Genomic DNA, 20,225 nt, shown 5'->3' with positions numbered 1-20,225 from the left:
GTTTACTAATTTTTTCATCGTTACATCACCACCTTCCCCCCAAAATGTTAAGTTTTAATAGAAGAATCAACTCCTCTCATTAAGTTATCATATTATATTAGGTAAGATTCATCAAAAAACAATTTTTTTATAGACATGATAGAAGAAATATGAACTTCATGAATTCACATTTCAAAGTATATTTGATAAGACATTTTAAAAATTTAATGAGTTATTTTGATTACTTTATAAGTTAATTCAAATAAAATAAACTTGTTTATACGAAAGTTTATGCAAGTTTATTTTAAGAACTTGTTACTTATTTTTATAAATTAATTAAAGTAGTATATAAATTCTTAGTAATTTTTTTTTCTCTTTATCCTCATTAATTTACTTAAAATTCTTTTTTATTCTTTTTAATTTATAAATTATTTTGTCTATCATGTCATTTTTTCACGTTTATTATAAAAATTATTTAATGCTATTTTACATTTACTAGTTAACTTATCAATAAACACTTTTAATTCAACCAATTAGTTTATATACTTTTAACTTTTTAACTCCATACTTGTAATTTTTCAACTAGCCTATAAACTAATTTTACTTATAAACACACCCATAATGAACCCAATGTACCTTTAACTCTTATATTTTATTACTTATTCCTTGAGTAGACTTGACAAATTTATTTAATGTCCGAGAAAAAAATTCATCCCTTCTTTTGTGTCTTAGATATGAATAACTTAAGCCTCATTTTTTAATGTCCAAGAAAAAAAAATCATCTCTACATTTTTTAATCTTTATTCACATGAAATTGTCAAGGTCGATGGTGACATTTTGTGGATGTTGAACAATATAATAGTGAAGTCTCTTATATATATTTCATAATTTGAATATGTATTATATAAAAAGATAAACATGTAATTTAAAAAAAAAATAATGGACCTGAATTTAGAAAATGATAGGAGTTCTTTTAATGTTTTGGGAATACTATATTTAATCTGTTAAAAACTTAATAGTAGTTTGTGGTTAATTAATTAAAGATTGAACTACGAGAAGAGAAGCTAAAAGTTAACATATATAATTAAAAAGGGTATTTTTTATATATAAAAAAACTAAGTTACATATATTTTGGGGCCTTACCAATAGTGAATATTTAGTAAATTAATTTCTTACAAAAAAATCTATATCATTTTATATATCAATTCTTAATCTAAGAAAAATAACACAAGAATAAGTTGATCAACAAATTCTTCATTCATTTTAGTCGCACATTTTTATCTTACTTGAATTTATTCTTTCTTTCGTCGTTACATTGCCACTCATTGTTAACACATTTAACAAAAGAATAAATAGCTCTTATTTGAGTTATATGTTATTAAGTAAGATTTATAAAATCCTAAATTTTAGACATCAAATATATGATCTAACTCAATTGATTGAGCATATTGATTGCTTACAAAAAGTTATATTATTTTATATATGAATTCTATAATTTAAAAAGGAAGATAACAAGAATATAAAAATTTTGACTGGCAAAATTTTCATTAAATTAGTCAAGTGTTGCTTGAATTAAATCATTCTTTAAATAATTAATATTCTTTTTCCAATTCATTATGATCCGCTTATCTAATTCATCCATTCATTATCTCTAAATTAAACGCATATTTAATAACATTGATTACTTAAAAAAAATCTTATTTTATATATGAGTTCTATATTGTAAAAGGAAAAATAACAATATTATAAAAAAATGAGTAAAAGTTCTTCATTCAATTAGTTTGGTGTCATTACTCGTTTTTTAACCGTTACATCATCACCCTCTCCCAAAACGTGAATGCATATTTAATAAAAGAATCAATGGTTCTCATTTAGTTACCGTATCATATCATATATATAAGATTAATTAAAACACACTGGTTTTGACATCAAATATAAGAAATTTAAACTCATGACTTGAATTTGATATATTTCACTCTGTATTTTATCACTTATTCTTCACGCAGGCTTAGTATATTCTTAATTTTAAAGAAAGAATCACATCTATTCTTTTATGCGTTAAAACGAATAATTTAAGCCTTGTTACTGGTTTGCTTTCTACATTATTTACACATATCCTTATGTCATCAAAGTCTTCACGGTTTCGATTTTTCTGCAGTTTTTCAGTCTTTAGTTATCTTTATCTCTACTTTAATGGTTACTTTTATGATACTTTTTACTGTTGTACACTCATTATTCTAAAAAAAAAAAAGGGTAAACGATACGCATATTTAATAACTTAAATTACTGACAAAATTTTGTATTATTTAACATATTAATTCTATAATCTTAAAGAAAAATAACAATATATTAAATAATATCGACTTATCTATTCAAAGTTTAATAGTTTCGATTTCTTTATAATTTTTCAGTTTTTAGTCATTTCATCTGCAAGTTATTCTTATTTTTATTGATATTTTTTGTTTCAGCCATAAGAAAGATCTTGGAACACTTAAATGTTTTTTTCTCTTTCTTTGGTGTGTTTTGTTTCTAGCTAGAGTAAATTTTTTTCCCTCAAGGCATCTCTTACTCTTTAACGTAGTCCTCCGTTTTTCTGCCTGTATCTTTTTTCATGAATTGAATGTTTTTCAGTTATGTCTATGATTTTCGGGTACACATATATGAGACATATTTATCTTTTATCTTATAAGTAGTGGGTGGTTTATATCCAAAATCTTGTGTTTCTAGTTGAGTTACTATATGAATATTGGACTAGGTCGATTGATTTCCCTTTTGTCATACGTTTGGTTGGCATCCCTCTTGTGGTAAGTTCGGTGATAATGTTAATCTTATTTATAATTATTGTTCATTTTATATTAAAAAAAATTAACTATTCTTTAACTTTTAATCCTTCCCTTGGTGATAATGTTAATCCTCTTTTTTGATGATTTTTTTTTAATTTAATTGGATATTGGTTATCATTATCTGATTATAACACTAATTCCTTATTTTTGTTCCCTAATATTTGATTAAGGAATAAATTTCCAGCACAAGAAACAAGAGAAATTAAATACATGGAAGTGAAAAAAGAAGAAATTATGAAGGCATCATTAGCACTAGGTGCATAACTTTACACATTCCACACCAATTTGGCAAAGAGCATCAAGCTTTCCAATCCCATACATCACTCAACTTGAATCATTGTGACACCCTTACTATCCCAACACATATATAATATAATTTAATTAAGAAGAATAAACTTTCAAAAGGTTCGTAAAAGGATTCACATAAAACTTCAAAACTGTTCTTTCTTCAATATAAGAAAATGACTGAAAAATAAAACTTGAAAGGTAAAATTTAAGAGTTTACAATTTTAAACACATTTATTACAATACCAAAGCCATATAAATATTCTGTCCTAGAAATCCTCTGCCCCGATGTCACATTATCAGAGCATTCCCATAGTTTAACTGTTGGCATTCTAGATGCCACTCGTAGCCGGATCTTCTTCACCTAAAATATCCAGTTTATACGGTGAGAAAAAAAAATATCTATATGCAAAGTACATACAAACACATCACAATATAATCTCATCATAATTCATTATTTAATAAAATATATATATATATATATATATCAATCATTCATCATCTTCACATCTCAATTCACATTTAACATATCTCATTTCACATACATATCTCAATCCATCATAATCCACACCAATTATACAATTTACAACATCATTTCCATATTCATAATTCATGTCAATCTTACAATTAACAATATCATTTCCAAATCCATAATTCACATCAATCTTACAATTAACACTATGCCAAGACCTCGCCACATCTGACACAAGTGATACAGGTTAATTGCCTCCCACACCAAACCAAGGTCACGCCCTCCCTGTAGCATCACTTACCCAGGGGCCGTGCCATCCCTAGTCATTAAGGAGTACGCTCGTCCCTGAAGCATCACCTACCCAGGATTCGTATCATCCCTGATCATCCGGGAGTACGCTCGTCCCTGAAACATCAACTACCAGGGTTCGTATCATCCTTGATCCTTTAGTGTGAGGAACCACAATCAAATTACAATCCATACAGTCTCTTGCAATTAACCCTATGTCAGGGCTGCCATAATCGACATAAGTGGTGTGTGTTAACTGTCTTACTCATCCCACACCATGCTAGGGTCACGCCCTCCCTGTAGCACCACTTACCCAGGGGCCGTGCCATCCCTAGTCACTGATGTGAGGCACCATAATCACAATCATAATCACATTCATACAACATCTCATCTCATAATTCAAATTCACATCACGTACACAATTCCACCTCACATACACAACAGATAAGCCCAACAAAATAAGCAAGTAATTCACATCAAGATCATTCATTCTTATCAATCAATACAATAATAACATTCATAAATTAATATTATAAACAATGAAATTATCAATTTAATATAATTCAGCATAAACAGTAAAACCCTTAATTAAAACCTATCTCACAGACACTTTTCTACAATTTCGTTCTCTCTCCCAGATCATCATTCTTACAAATTATTAGCATATTTATAATCCTCGACACATACCGAATCTAATGGTATAATTAATTCCTCAAACAGAAATAATTCAACTTTTCCAAAACCTAGCCTACAAGCACTTTTCTATAATTTCGTTCTCTCTCCCAGAGCATTATTTTTACAAATAAATCATATATTCATACTCCTAAATTCATACAGAATCAAATAATGCCAATAATTTTTAAAACAGAAATAATTATAAAATTGCTCATAATCCTAAGGGTTCTTCTTCTACCCAATTTCCTCATGTAATTCCACATATAAATAATCCCTTTTTCCCCGTACCTGGATACATAGGAACTCGGGCAGAACCTCCTCTTTTTCCTTAAATAAGGATCAGAACTAAGACTGGAGCAGAACCTCATCCTTTGAGTTCCCCTTGGTCTTCAGAGAGAAGAAGAGGAACGAAAGAGAGAACAGAAGAGAAGAGAGAGTGAGAATGAGAGGTGTGTAGAAATGAGAGGATTTGAGGCCTATTTATAGGATTTTTCGCCCACCTACCACTACGGCCCGTTCCAAAATCGGAACGGCCCGTTCTGGGCCCTTCAAACCTACGTAAATTTTTCAACTGGAACGGCCCGTTCCCAAACCAGAACGGCCCGTTCTCAAACCCAGCAGAACGGCAGGTCTGCTTCCAGGACGGCCCGTTCTCCAAACCAGAACGGTCCGTTCTCCCTCTGGAACGACCTGTTCTCCAAACCGGAACGGCCCGTTCTCCCTCCAGAACGGCCCGTCCTGCTTCTCAAATTTTGGGCCTTTAACTTATTCTAGAACGGCCCGTTTCACTTTTGAAACAGCCCGTTCTGGGCAACGAATTGGGCCTACGGCCCATTGAAAATTGGACTGTTACAATCATGAACTATCTTGACACATTATAACAAAAAGAGCTTTTGACAGTATTTGAAAAATGTTACCTAATTGTGTATAAATATTGTTAATTTACTTTTGTGACATATTATCAACTATTGTATATAGTTTATGTTATTAAAAATTCTTAATGACATTTTTACATAATTAGACAATATTTTTTAAGTGTTATCAAAATGATATTTTTGTAACATTTTAATAATATTGTTAAGTTTTAATTAATTTTTTAAAATAATAATTAATTTTAATATAGATGTTATTATCAATTATATTTTATGACTCCTAATTTCCTATAAGTTTTTTAAGGTTAAAGATATTCTAAGTTAGTCACAATCATATTTATATTAAATATTAAAGTTCATTTATTTAAGTATAACTCTATGATTATATATACTTTTATGTATCATTCATTTACATGATGTGAAATTTTAATTTTGGAAAACAATTAAAGATTAGAGAGATGTACTCTTGTATATAACTTTTTTTACTTGATATGAGACTTTAATTTTGGAAATAATAAGGAAGAATAATAATGAGATGAAAAATGTTACTCTATCTATAGTAACATTTTTCAAAAAAAAAAAATGTTACAAAATAATATAGTTACTCAATCTATACACACACATAGGTCTTTTCATTTCCATGTTAGTATTTTGTTTATACTCTTAATGCTTGTTATGAAGTAATCAATCATGACTTGATATTTGATTCATTAAATATTAAAAAATATCTTTTGTAATCTAGAATTGGAACAAAATAACTGATGAATTTTGTATTTAAGAATAAAACTTAACCTATTAATTATTTTAAACCCTTATTTAATGTAAATTTATTTATTAGGTATTCAACATATTGATAACAAAGGAACTTAAGCTCCTTCCTCCAAGGAATTAAAGTTTGAGAAAATTAGTTGATTGACATTAACATTAAATGAAAGAAAATTTGAGTGATTAAGTACATGAGAGTAAAGTTTGGTAAAACCTAATCCCAATATTAACATCTGATATTATTTCTAATCTAAATCACTTTCTAATTATTCGATAAAATACCAAAAGGAACTTTATATTTCTTTTATATATGATTTTTATTTCTTAACAAATCAATATTATTTTATAAAATATTCTTTTATCTAAATTAATTGTTTATTATATCTATTGTTATATATTACACAAATCCCTTGGAAAACAATAATCACTTACTAGTAGCTTCTTGTACTACAATTGCTTAAATCGCTGAACACTAGGTCGATGCATGGAGAACATCCCAGGTCAGTCGCTACTTGATCTATGAAAAAGTAATCAGACAATTTTAGACCCATAACTATATATTTAAAGGTTAAGCACCACCTTATGATGGTAATCTATGAGAATATATTAAGTAATTTTGTGGTTAAGGATCTATAAACTGAAAGGTAATACATATTTAATAACTTAAATTGTTGATAGAATTTTATATCATTTAACGTATTAATTCTGTATTTTTAAAGAAAAATAACAATACGTTAAATAATAACAACTTATAAGTCTTCGCGGTTCCGATTTCTCTGCAGTTTTTTAGTCTTTAGTCATCTTTATCTACATGTTATTTCTTATTTTATGGATACTTTCCACCGTTATAACGTCGTTATTCTAAAAAAAGTAAACTCGCATTTAATGCATAAATTGCCGATAAAAATTATATTATTTAACATATTAATTTTTTATTTTTAAAAAATAACAATACGTTATGTAATAACAAGTTTTACAGTTTCGATTTTTCTGCAGTTTTTCGGTCTTTAGTCATCTTTATCCTCACGTTTTTCTTCTTATTGATACTTTTCACCGTTACACCGTTATTCTTCTTAACAAAATTTTATATTATTCAACAAATAAATTCTATAAACATAAAGAAAAATAAAGAATATCCTAAAAATTTCAAGTTGCAAGATATTTTTCTGATGAAAATCAGAAAAAACCAAACGCCCACTTATCCATGCAAACCAAGGGCATGACATTTTATAAAAAATAATTATTTATATTCCAAGATTTTGTTTCATAGATTTTATACATTAAAAAGTATTATTATTATAAGCAAACTCAATAAACTACTCACCAACCAAGTAGAACTGTGAGTTAATTAATGAGTAGAGTATTAAACCTTAGTATTTTATGTTGCTATTACGTCAACATTACTACTTCCGAATACGTATTTCCCGTAAATGCAAACATTGGAGGTTCCATGTGATCCTTGTCTCCCTTCTATTTTCCACGTAACCCATACACCCTGCCACACCAGATCACGCAAAACAGAAATCAAACGGTTCAAATGGAAACGTGGGTTTCACTCGCTAAGCAACGCGCGTGAGAAAACATAAATAAAGACACTCTCTCTCTCTTACTCTCTAATATATATATATATTCTATTCACAAAGATGGACCCAGAGGCAAGCACTATTCCGAAACGCAAAGGAGAGAGAAACTAGAGAGAGAGAGAGAGAGTGAGTGTGTTTTAGAGAGAGAAAGAAGAGAGAGAGAGGGAAAGAGAGTGTGTTGTTGTGTGAGTGGTTTTTCTTTGTTGCTATCTCACATGGCCTCTATGCCGTTGGGGCCGCAACAACTTCAACCACCGGAAGTGGCGGCTCCGCCGCAAGCGGAGAATGACCGATTGAGCGTCGACTCTCGCCGCAGCTCCGACGTGTCGTCCGACAAGGTAACTTCCGCTCTCGACTATTCTCTCATTGTGCGCGACCACGCGCCGTTTGCAACCGCCGTTCGCGGTGCTCGGATCGTCGTTGATCCGCCGGACAGGCCTCGGTTAGAGCGTAGCCTGCGGCGATCTGTTCGTTTCCGGCATTGTTTTTGCCTGTTCGGAGGTCGCCGGAATTTCGCTCCGGCGGTGGCTGGAGTGGCTCTAACGTTGCCTTGAAGGAATGGCGTTGTTTTCTTGCGGAATTGTCAAGTTTGTGAGCGTGGATAAATTGTTGTTGTTGCTGTTGCTGTTGTTGTTTGGTTTTAACTTGTGTTTTCGTGGTTGAGATCTTAGTGTTGAAAAATTGAAGTTCGTGGAGCTTTCTGTTTAGTGGGCCAGAAAAGGGAAATGGAATCGAGTGAAGTGAAAATGTGGAATCCTGTTCTTCAATTTGGGCTTTTCATTTCTTCAAACACACGAGAGAGAGAGAGAGAGAGAGAGAATCTGATTTTGTACTTAGCTTAACTTAAAGTTGGCTTACCCTCTAGTTTGTGTCATGTGAGTTCCTGAGTTTCTCATCCTTCGGGTTTGTTTTTCCCACTAAAACTCTATGGGGTTGGAATGTGTCGCAATTTTCCTCCCAAATTTTTCGCTTTTTATTAGGTTGTTTTGTTGTCCTCGTCCTCATCCATGCTGTAATTTTTTTTTTTTTTTTTCTATTAGGCCAGGTTACTTTCACTTAATCTCTTATTTTACTGGGAAATTCAAATGGCTTTGAGAATATGGTGATTTTGTTTGAAAGATGGCTCTATGTTATTTTCTGTATAATTTTTGCATATATTCATTTTAAACTTGGGTTCCTTGCTTCAAATGGGATTTCCTTGATTTGCTGGTGGATTGTTGTTCAAACGGTTTTTGTTTGCTTTGGGGAATTATTGTTCTTTGATTCTCCCTCTGTTGTCTCATAATTGATATTAAAGCTTTTCTTTGGCATTTGATGCTTTCTTGTGGACCATGGCAACCTGATTTAACTTTTTCTATGCATATACCTTATTATCTTTGAGCTCTTTATACTTCGCCTATCTTCAACTTTGACATTGATTGGTGACTATCTATCCATTTCTGCTGGTTATATTCCATTTCTGTGTTCCTCTTATCATATAAAACTTTTAATCTAGCGGCATAGGAGTAGGTGTCTAAACCAAAGTATTAACTGCTAAATTTCCGTTTATGTAAGTATTTATGTATGTCCATAAGTGACTCGGCTGAGTTGTGCATAGGTTGAGCATATGTATGTCCATAGGCATATGAAGTTGCCATGTTAAGTAAATGCTTCTAAACCAAATTATTGGTGATAATTGCTATTAAGACAAAGTTCATTGAAGTAACTCAATAAGCAATTGCTGATATTGTATTAAGAGTCTGATATTCTATTTCTTTACCACATTAAATATCTATTTATTGGTATAAATTGCAGGAAATGTCAGCTCCTGTTGCAGAGGGTAATGATGCACTCACTGGTCATATAATCTCAACCACAATTGGAGGCAAAAATGGCGAACCTAAACGAGTACGGCGCGTTCTAACCTTTCTCTTCTTCCATTTTTTTATAAAAAGAAAAACATTTCATTTTGTACTATAGATTAATATTTAGTTCCTTTTGGGACTCAGCTGAACTACATTTGTGGATTGGGTAGTTTACTTTTTAAGCTTTTTTTTATTTATTTTTTTAATTTTTTTATTAAGGATTCATTCAAAAATATAATGCTGGTAGCCAGCTGAAGTTGGCGTAATTCCTCCACCCTTATCTAATCTAACTGTTTTATTTATTTAATCTTGTTCCTCCCTTTCTATTGATTGATTATTTATGGCTTTAAAAGGTATGGTTTTGAGGAATTTTGATACATATGTCAATGATGGTTCAATAAAATTGAATGCTAAAGATTAATGATGACATTCACAAGTTCCCATTTCTTTTATTCTTCATAAATTTGTGTTCTAATACCACTTGCAGACCATCAGTTACATGGCTGAACGTGTTGTTGGCACCGGATCATTTGGAATTGTTTTCCAGGTAAGGATAAGTGAAGTAATAAACTCTTGAGGTGATAACTGTTCCTAGTTAGCTTTTCATGCTGTTAAGTATCTCATATTGCTTCACACCCTTGGGGTATGTTCCTTTTTGACCTGAAATGAAGGCAAAGTGCTTGGAGACTGGGGAGCCAGTGGCTATAAAGAAGGTCTTGCAGGACAGGCGATACAAAAATCGTGAACTGCAGTTAATGCGTTTAATGGATCATCCAAATGTAGTTTCCCTGAAGCACTGTTTTTTCTCTACGACAAGCAGAGATGAACTTTTTCTGAACTTGGTGATGGAATATGTCCCTGAGACGATGCTCCGAGTTATAAAGCACTATGGTAGTATGAACCAGAGAATGCCCCTAATCTATGTGAAATTATATACATATCAAGTATGAGGTTTTCTCTGTTTGCAATTTGGTTTGATATGTTGTTCATGCTTCGCTTTTTCATTTGAAATTTTGTAATGGTTGAGTTTGGATATGATGTTTAGATCTTTAGGGGACTGGCATATATACATACTGTACCAGGAGTTTGCCACAGGGATGTGAAGCCTCAAAATCTTTTGGTAAGTTATTCATTTGCTATTTTTTCTCAAGGAGTTGCTTACATGTATTCTAAACCTATTGTCCATTTGTTCTGTAGGTTGATCCACTCACTCACCAAGTCAAGCTTTGCGATTTTGGGAGTGCAAAAGTTCTGGTATGTTGGTATTCTTCCTGTGCATCTCATTACTTTATACATGTATGCTACCTGTTAATGGTGAACGTGGACCACTAAGGTCATGTGTTACCTACCCAGATCATAGAATTCAAAAAGCTCTTTTAAGATATGTTCACAAGTGCAATTTTAATTGTGTATGTTATGATGACATTTTAGTAAATAGCCACTAATGTTGCTATTAATCTGAATCCCAACTCTTTCCATTTTCAATAAATAGAAGGTCATTGGTTGTAATCACATGTTAAATTTATTACAGTTTGCTCATAAAAAATAAGGTGTGATTTTAATAATTTATTTCATGTCAGGTGAAGGGTGAATCAAACATTTCTTACATATGTTCACGGTACTATCGAGCCCCAGAACTAATATTTGGTGCAACAGAATACACAACTTCTATCGATATCTGGTCAGCTGGTTGTGTCCTTGCGGAACTTCTTCTAGGCCAGGTTGTTAAAATTTTAGGCCAGCTATGCACTAATGTTGCTCATACATTTTGATAATTTTTTCTTTGTTTATGAAAATATGTTATCTTGGTTTCTCATAGTTTCAAAATATTTCTTTAGCCTTTGTTCCCAGGAGAAAATCAGGTCGACCAACTTGTGGAAATTATCAAGGTGATGCCTTGTCTATGTTGATGTTACCCTGGATTGTATGAATCTAGCTACAGAGAGATACTTATTAATGTTTTTTCTTTTTGTAGGTTCTTGGTACTCCTACTCGAGAAGAAATTCGATGCATGAATCCTAATTATACCGATTTCAGATTCCCCCATATCAAAGCTCACCCTTGGCATAAGGTAACTGCATTCCTTGTCACTCCTTTTGCTTTATAACACAATAGTTATTCTGATCTGTGGTTCAGGTTTTTCACAAGCGAATGCCTCCTGAAGCAATTGACCTTGCATCAAGGCTTCTCCAATATTCACCAAAATTACGTTGCAATGCAGTAAGTAGGGCAAACCCTTGTTGTACCTCCTTCACTCCTTTCCTTTCAAGGCGCATATACTACAGAAGCATATTAGTATATTTAAAGTTAAAACGTCCAGCCTCATTGTTCATACACTATGATAAACTATAATTAGCATTGTTTTCACTGGTGGCTTCTATTTTCCAGCTGGAAGCATTGGCACATCCTTTCTTTGACGAGCTTCGTGAGCCCAATGCCCGGCTACCTAATGGTCGTCCTCTGCCTCCACTTTTTAACTTTAAAGAGGAGGTATGTATCTAATTGGTTTCTTCTATTAGATCTGATACGTAAGGCTCTTTGTATTTCAACATGGGTTTTCATGAATAACACAACAACAAATTGCACTGTTCAATTGTTTATACACATCTATGTGCACTGAATATCAGTTAATCATGATAGCATTGTACTGCTGAAAGGATTATATAATGCTTTGTTTTTGTTGAAGTTAATTATGTGGGATGTCCATGCATGTTAATAATTCTGCAATGAAAACTTTGACAGCAGTTAGCTGGAGCGGACCCTGAACTGGTTGTTAAACTCATCCCCGAGCATATCAGGCGGCAAACTGGTCTAAGCTTTCTGTATCCAGCGGACACTCAAGCCCAAGCTCAAGCCCAAGCTCAAGCCCAAGCTCAAGCTCAAGCTCAAGCTCAAGCTCAAGCTCAAGCTCAAACTCAAATGTAAAGAGATAGTGAAACATAGAGTCTACCGCTGTAGTGATTAGTGCGAAACACATGATGGCCTGCTTGTGGTCAAATAGAACAGGGGTCAGGCCTAAAGATGCAGTTTTTCTCCCCTTGTGAAGATGTATACATGTACTGGATGATACTCAGTGTAACCCGGAAATGTTGATTATGTCTAAATGTCTAATATTTCATTCTAGTTATACTATACTTGTACCTTGCATCTCTACCTTTTTCCACCTCATATTGCCAAGAGTTTGAAATCATTGCGTTCTTGTCTACAATGGTAGGGGGCTGTCGGAGCCCACCAAAATTCGAAGGACCGTAGTACATCAAGACCTCTTCTTTCCTAACTAATATTAGAAAATTTCCATTGAAATCCTCAAAAAAAAGATAATGAACATTACCTGCGATGAATTGGGCATAACCTTTTTATTTTTTTATTTTTTATTTATTACTATAATTTTATTTTCCCCTCTTCTCGTTTGTATATATTTTTCTTTTTCTTTTCTTTTTATCACATTTAGTAAAGTCTATTATTTTCTTCTTATTCTTCCAATATCTTTTTATTAGTCTATTTGTCCCTTTTCGTTCTCATTTTTATAACTTTCAGCTTTTTTTTTTATTTTTTACTTTTATTCTTTCTATTTTTCTCTTCTTCACTCAATTTTATCCCAAAGAGGTAGACGCACTACTCTACCTGCGCTATAATTTTGAGCCTGCGAATTTAAAGGCTAAAGAATCACAGGATTTTTCGAGCACGAGGAAAAGAATCCATCCCAAAAGTTCGTAAGAAAGGATGGAAAATAATTAAATAATCATTCTTTAAGAAGGGGTTCAATTATAGTGTCGTCGTTTTTATGGTTATTGGGAGAAACCACGGTAGTGTGGAGGATGAGGAGATAACTTATGCAAATAACTCATAAAACCACGTTCTAATATTTAACTTTAATTATTTTTATTATTTATTTTATTTTATTTTTAACAAAATACAAATACTTTTTTTACGCTAGTTTAGATAATATGACTTCTTTTTCATGCAAACAAGTATCAACTTTAAACCAAATATCTTTTTTTATTTTTATTTTTATTTTTTAATATTGTCTTAAATTCCAATACTCACGGCAAATATCGGTTGTAGGCTATCATTTGCTTGAAGCAACAAAAAGGGTGTCAAGCGAAGACAATTTACACCAAAGCACCAAACGTGCACGATATGACTAGAATGTGAAAATAGACGTGGTCGATGGTTGGCATCTGGCATAAATAATTAGATAAAGCAATTGGAGTTAGTGAATAAAATTAAAGCAAAAATATATTGTAGTCGAATTTAACATTTAATCGGGCTTGATTAGATCAATTTTAAAATTTTACCAAAATATAGTTAATAATTATAATTACTTAATTTTAAAATTTTATATTTTACTTAATAAAATATTTATTTATTTTAAATAACCACTAAATAATTAATATTTATTTATCAACTTAAATTGTGCATTTGTACTAAACCCATAGCAAATTAAATTTGTAATTGACGGAACTGCAATGGATCATGAAATGGACCGGCCTAGCCAAATTGAAATGCAAGTAGCACTGTTCAATTTATAAAGGCCCATTGCCTCCTATTTCGCACTTGCTAGATTCCTTCAGATTCTAAGGATGTCTTGTGGCTATAAGAGTGACATATCAGCAATTTCCCCTTTCTCAATTCTCAGCCAAAATTTCTTCCTCCTCAAAAATTAAAATATACCATTTTCCAATAAACTGTATAATTATAATTAACATTATATTATTTTCCTGTTTAACTTCGGTATCACTCTAGGTGCAGCTTTTGCATTCAATATTCCTTGTTTAATTTTTACTTTATAATAATAATAACAATAGCAATATCTGTGGTTGAGATTGTGTCCATTATTTTACAACTGCAGCAACCAAAATTCACATATACTGTGTCCGTTTGGAACCAGCTTCTTTACATTGGATTTAGAATCATGGCTCAGTTATTGTCTCCAGTGTGTATGGAGGCTGTCAACATCCACAACCCACTATTGAATTTGTGTTCTAAAAACTCATGGAGAATGATGGTGAAGGCTGCTAGTCCATGCACCTTTGTGACACACAGTGGAAAGAGAAGAGGATGTGGCAGGGTAAGAGTTACTGCTGAAGACTCGGTTTCTCCCACTGAGGCTGTTGCAGATGACTATTATGCAGTTCTGGGACTGGTGAGGCATCAAACTTTGACTTTCTTCTCTTTACTTTCTGCTGAAAATAATCACACACACATATAAGTTAAGAAGTCTTAGTGAGATTAAAAATTTTAAACCAATTTGTTTGAACTTAAAGTAATCATTAGTCATGATCTGATAGTTTTCCTAAAGGCAAGTTTAGTTTTTTTGACCCTTTAGTAAAATTATACACGATTCCTGATAAGTCCTTGATTGAGAGTTTTGAAAATTGTAGAATAATCTTTGATGGTCAGCTTTAAAATATTGTGTGAAATATATCTTTAGACTAAAAAATTATATTATATAGTATGTGTAATAATTAGTATTTGGTGGGTCTGTTTTCTTTATTAGCTTCCAGACGCCACACCTGAGCAAATCAAGAAGGCATACTACAATTGCATGAAATCTTGCCACCCGGACTTGAGTGGAAATGATCCTGAGACTACAAATTTCTGCATGTTTATCAATGAAGTCTACACGGTTGGTTCCATTTTAAATTTCTTAAATTTTAAGCTTTAGGGAAAATGCAAGTTGAAGTTTTGTCCTGTGCTTTTATTGGAAATTGACTATTGCAGTGCAGGTGCTCAGCGATCCCATCCAACGCAGGATTTATGATGAAATTCATGGGTATTCTTTAACGTCAATCAACCCTTTCCTGGATGATTCAAGCCCAAAGGATCATGCCTTTGTTGATGAATTCAGCTGCATAGGTACTTTACTCACTCATACATTGTTACCTTTTCTTTTACTTCTTTTGAAAGAAGAATGAGGGTTCTTGGTAATACTTCTTTTTTAGGGAAACAATTTTTCAACAAGAAATTCTATTTGTGCTCTTGTTTTCTACAACTAGGAGATCGAAAGTGAAGAGATAGAAACATGCAATTAAATGAGTGATGTCTTAATAAAATGACTTGAAGCCTAACTCAACTTTGTAAAACAGATTTGTAAAATGAGAATTGTTCTCCATTTATATGTATGGCCATCTCATTAGTTGAAGTGGGTTCTCCAACATATCCCTTTACGCCAAGGACTGCGAAGTTTGCAGAACTGGATATCTACAAATAGTCCTATAGCAGTCCAGTAGTAGGTGACCTAATAAATCTAACAATAATCAATAATTACTAGGATGTAGACTCTGATACTTTCTTAAAAAAGTGGTTTGAGAATCGAATAACCATTTTTTCAATCTACCAGGATTCAGTCAAATCATGGATTAAAGACAAATACTGGCATCTAAGTTCCTGGATGATCAGTAATCCAGTGCTTAAAATAATATGCTTAATGATTTTGTCTTAAGTGATGCTTCCTTGTGGACACCAATTATACATCTAGAAAGTTTTGCATTGAGAAATTACAAAGCATGTTATATAAAAAAAGCTGCAAATCCTTCTACAGGCTGCAAAAATTGTGCAAATGTAGCCCCTGATGTATTTGCAATTGAGGAAGACTTTGGAAGAGCCAGAGCATACAACCAAAGCGGGAATCCTGACCTAGTTCAACAGGCAATTGACAGTTGGTATGTCTATGTTTATCTCTCTAATTACCTGTATTTAACAGTTATGTCTACTACCATAATTAATGTATGATTATAATAGAAGTATAATAAAACTTGCTTTATTAATGTGTAACTTGCTTTAATATGATTAAAATTGCCATTGTTGTTTTAATGATGCCCTTTTGTGCGATATTCCAATTTTTTTATTATATAAATTAAGAATTTAAGATTAAACTTTTCTCACTAATTGGCTACATTATATAACTTTACAGACAACAATAATCCATTCAACTTTAATAAATCAAGTTTCTATAGTATATATTTTTAACTTTTAACTTCTTATTGCTGGTAGATACTTGAGGTTTATAACCTTTGGCATCACCTTGATATTGCCTCTGATGCAACTAATCTAATGAAGATTGCTGGAACTAATTTAACTTTTGTTTTTTTGTTTTTAATTTTAGCCCTGTTAGCTGCATTCATTGGACATCTGCTGCACAACTATCATTACTAGAAGATGAGATGCGCCGTGTAGAAAGAGTCAATGTAAGGTCTTGTTATAGCATATAAATATTCCAGTTCTATATTCCTAAGAAAATTTCACCACCTTTACGAAACAAGAAAAAACATCAATTCTTTTGTGGTACATGCTTTTGATTTAAGTTTGAGTTTCTTAACAATTTTCTTGATAATTTAGTGTATAGTCTCCAGGATTATACCTTTTTTCCTTTATTTTTAATACACGAAGCTTTAGTTTCCTAGTTGATTTTTTAAAATGAAACATAGATACTCAACTTCCATATGAAATCGATAAACCAAATAGCGATTTGGAGTGGAAAATTGCTTTGTTATATAAATAAATGCTATAACATTATCCCTAAATTGATTCTGAACACGGAAATGCTTATGATCGTATCAAGTGTTCTGTAAAGTACTATTTGTATATATACTGACTCTTGTACGAGCAGGTTGCCCTAATGCTATCAGGAATGGGAACAGCATCAATTGATGTTTTCAGAATGGTAAGAATAATGAAATGAATACAAGGTTAAGTAAATGTTCACAGGCTTTGTTCTATTTTTTTTTATCCACATTTGGAGGAAATTTGTGGGTCGATGACTTGATGGGGATTTCTTGGGTTGCAAAATGTAATAATCATATTGTGTGTAACGTATGAACTAATTGAAAGACCATCAATTGAGAAACATGGATTGGATATTTGTTCTGACTTTCAAAAAATGATTAAAAGGTCAACTTAACATGGATTGAGAAAGCACATTTTCTTTTCAGAATAATATAACTCAATATTTCATTTTTCAACTTGTAATCAAAGATTTGAGGATTTTTAAGTTTCAAGTAGATTAAGTACTGCAATGTTGTTGTTCTCTAACATGAGCTGCATGTATTATTGGCAGGCAAGTTCCAGATGGGAAAAGAGGCAGTCAAAAGTCTTGGTTAGAACTCCTATTTTCAAAGCCTTCTGTTTTTGCTTAATATGTGAAGTGTCACTTATTTACATGCAATTAATCTTATGACTGTTTATTACTTCTCTTGATTATATTATAATTATTATTCTGGGTTGTTTCTGGATCATATTATTTATTTTAAAAAATAAAAAAGAAAAAGAAGTATGCTACTGAGAGTTCAAAGACAAGGTGCACAAGTTTCCTTGTCTTAAATATTTGTGAGTTCTGAGTTCATTGGTATTTGGTCCTTATTGTGCTGACATGATTAACTTTCTAATAGGTCAGTGACTAATTACTCCAAGCTTAATGCTAGGGACCAATGCTTCAGAAAATGTTTATTTGAATATACTTTTGTCAATGTTGAATATAATTGAAGAATAATTTAAGCATTCCAATGATGCATGCCATAGTGGTCCATGTAAGTAAAAGAACGTTTTACTTTTAACATTGTACTCCCTCAATTCTATTTTGTTCGATTTTTAACAATTCGTAAAATCAATGTAACATTAAATATTTGTTTTCTATTATATTCTTAACTAATAACCATTATTAATGTATTCTTTAATTATATATTGGTAAGTTATGTATGATTTATTTTATGAAATCAAACATATTAATTATATTGATAACTAAAATCATATTAGTCAAACATAATGGAATGAGGGAAGCACTATTCTTTAAGACAAATAGGAGGCTCTGCAGTTTATTGCACACAAGACAATGCAATAATTTCTGACGAGTACGGAAGTCCTCAAAATCGGTGATGTTTGACCAAACTCTTAAACACAAATGAACTACAAAATCTTAAGTTTAGTCTTTTGAAATTCCACTCCTGCTTCAGTGTTCCAAAACATGTGATGCACATTAATTAGTTTCAAGCACAACCAAATATTAACGAGCTTCTTGCAGGAAAAAGCAAAATTGAGAATGATGAAGCAAGAAGGTTCTGATAAGAAAAATTCGTACTGGGACAATCTTTGGGGCAAACAGAAAGAGTATCAAAGTTCAGGTATGGGGATTATTGGAAATTATAAAAAATTGATTTCTAAAAATCTCTGTTTAAGTCTTCTTTTTTAAGTGTTGTATTGTTTTAGTAATTCTTGATCATATAGGACTTATATTTGTAATTTTTAAATGTTAAGTTCCTATCAAGAAAAAATTTCCCTAGCAAACAGGTCGGAAATATGTTACGACAATTATTAACATTGATTCACACAAGTAATAGTAACTTATGTCTTTTAATCAAATTATCCATGATTTGAATATTAACCTTGTGTATAAAATACACTATGTTAAAAAGAGAATACCTATTTATATGCATTAAGGATCTTCAACAGAGATAAATTACAGCATCTTGTGATGAATATCTCATACTAATATTATGGTTACCTAAAAATATGTTGCCACAATTACTTTTATACAATGATGATATTGTTTGTCCTAGTTAGTCTTTGAAATGGAAATTATTTTGCAGATGAGGAAGTTGAAGAAAGAGCAAAAAGAGCTGCTTCAGCAGCACGAAGATGGAGGGAATACTCAAGGAGGGGTGTTGATAAGCCTCCTACATTTAAACTTCCAGAGGCAAGCCCTGGCAAGGAAAATTGATTAGTATTTGATTTACCTTCTATATCATTTAGTCCCATGTAATTAATTCATTTATAGCCTCTAAGTTAAACCAGTGAGATCTTCTCACTCTACTAGCCATGATTGTATATGCAACAACTATGATTAAGGTAAATCTTTAGACATAGTAATACAAGGGAAAAGTATAAAAGAAAGCTAGTTTACTTCATAATTATGCTTGCAGTGTGCTCTGTACTGATTGTTAATTCTTGGGAAGGTTGCAAAGAACGAATATTTTGGTTGAAATAATTATATTTGAAGAACAAGTGAACTATTTTGTTTAAGTCGATGAAGTGGCTAAAGATAATAAGTGTATGAAATAGTTCTTAAATTTCTGTGAGTACGGATATAGAAATCCTCTCTTCAGTTGCGTTTAGTATTTTACTTAGAAATTATACGTTTTGTTTCTATACAAATAATTTTTTTATGTTGAAAAATTACGTAAAATTTCTTAAAATTAAATTTACAAGAAATAAAATAAAGGAAAAATAATGACATATATAAAACTTGATATCGGAGTTTGGTTAATTGTGCTTACTTCTATCAACTGTTATAAGTATATTATTGAAAAAAAAATATATGAATAGTATTTATAAACATTCAACTCACAGTCACAGTCAAAATACATTCACAAAATAAAATATTATTTTTTAAAATCTTATTTTTTATCTTTTTCTTTTTTTTTCTCTTGTAATTTAAATATTTTTTATAGTTATAATATGATGTTATTTATACATGTATGCAAAGTTTTTTTTCCTCATTTTGTTTTCCTATTTTAATGCATTATTTTTAATTTTATTGGTTTTCCTTATTTTTCTCTTTTAACTAAAACAAAACCCTATCTCCTTTTACTTGATAGTGTTGTTGATAATTTATGACAATTTTT

General features: G+C 31.5%; 2 protein-coding genes across 4 annotated transcripts; both read left to right on the top strand.

Moving 5' to 3' along the window:
- The first annotated feature begins 7,818 nt into the window (after positions 1-7,818).
- Positions 7,819-12,733, top strand: LOC109816493 (shaggy-related protein kinase eta). Of its 3 annotated transcripts, none has more exons than XM_083064548.1 (12): positions 7,819-8,100; positions 9,557-9,649; positions 10,094-10,153; positions 10,278-10,550; positions 10,652-10,726; positions 10,804-10,860; positions 11,187-11,327; positions 11,445-11,495; positions 11,582-11,677; positions 11,743-11,826; positions 11,995-12,096; positions 12,352-12,733. In XM_083064548.1, the coding sequence occupies exons 1-12, from the start codon at positions 7,978-7,980 to the stop codon at positions 12,529-12,531; spliced, it is 1,335 nt and encodes a 444-aa protein (XP_082920674.1). In that variant the 5' UTR covers positions 7,819-7,977; the 3' UTR covers positions 12,532-12,733. The 3 variants fall into 3 exon arrangements, with proteins under 3 accessions (XP_082920674.1, XP_082920676.1, XP_082920675.1); XM_083064550.1 differs by having other exon boundaries at positions 7,825-8,100; positions 12,349-12,733; XM_083064549.1 differs by lacking the exon at positions 7,819-8,100 and adding an exon at positions 9,172-9,311 and having other exon boundaries at positions 12,349-12,733.
- Positions 12,734-14,414: 1,681 nt separating this feature from the next.
- On the top strand, positions 14,415-19,511 carry LOC109816516 (chaperone protein dnaJ C76, chloroplastic). The gene is made up of 9 exons (XM_020381562.3): positions 14,415-14,752; positions 15,107-15,235; positions 15,336-15,465; positions 16,151-16,271; positions 16,715-16,796; positions 17,219-17,272; positions 17,666-17,704; positions 18,626-18,725; positions 19,191-19,511. The coding sequence occupies exons 1-9, from the start codon at positions 14,522-14,524 to the stop codon at positions 19,319-19,321; spliced, it is 1,017 nt and encodes a 338-aa protein (XP_020237151.1). The 5' UTR covers positions 14,415-14,521; the 3' UTR covers positions 19,322-19,511.
- The last annotated feature ends 714 nt before the right edge of the window (positions 19,512-20,225 follow it).

This window comes from Cajanus cajan, chromosome 10, assembly GCF_000230855.2.
Source record: "Cajanus cajan strain Asha chromosome 10, NIPB_CcT2T_4, whole genome shotgun sequence".
Taxonomy (NCBI): Eukaryota; Viridiplantae; Streptophyta; class Magnoliopsida; order Fabales; family Fabaceae; genus Cajanus; species Cajanus cajan.
The sequence above is the reverse complement of the archived record's forward strand: the minus strand, read 5'-3'. Positions and strand labels throughout refer to the sequence as shown.

Coding starts and splice junctions, on each gene's coding strand:
- LOC109816516 (XM_020381562.3), top strand. CDS start 14,522: ATGGCTCAGTTATTGTCTCCAGTGTGTATGGAGGCTGTCAACATCCAC. Junction 17,273..17,665: donor CAATTGATGTTTTCAGAATG/GTAAGAATAATG, acceptor TATTATTGGCAG/GCAAGTTCCAGATGGGAAAA. Junction 17,705..18,625: donor AGAGGCAGTCAAAAGTCTTG/GTTAGAACTCCT, acceptor AGCTTCTTGCAG/GAAAAAGCAAAATTGAGAAT.
- LOC109816493 (XM_083064550.1), top strand. CDS start 7,978: ATGGCCTCTATGCCGTTGGGGCCGCAACAACTTCAACCACCGGAAGTG. Junction 11,496..11,581: donor AACTTGTGGAAATTATCAAG/GTGATGCCTTGT, acceptor TTCTTTTTGTAG/GTTCTTGGTACTCCTACTCG. Junction 11,827..11,994: donor CAAAATTACGTTGCAATGCA/GTAAGTAGGGCA, acceptor TCTATTTTCCAG/CTGGAAGCATTGGCACATCC.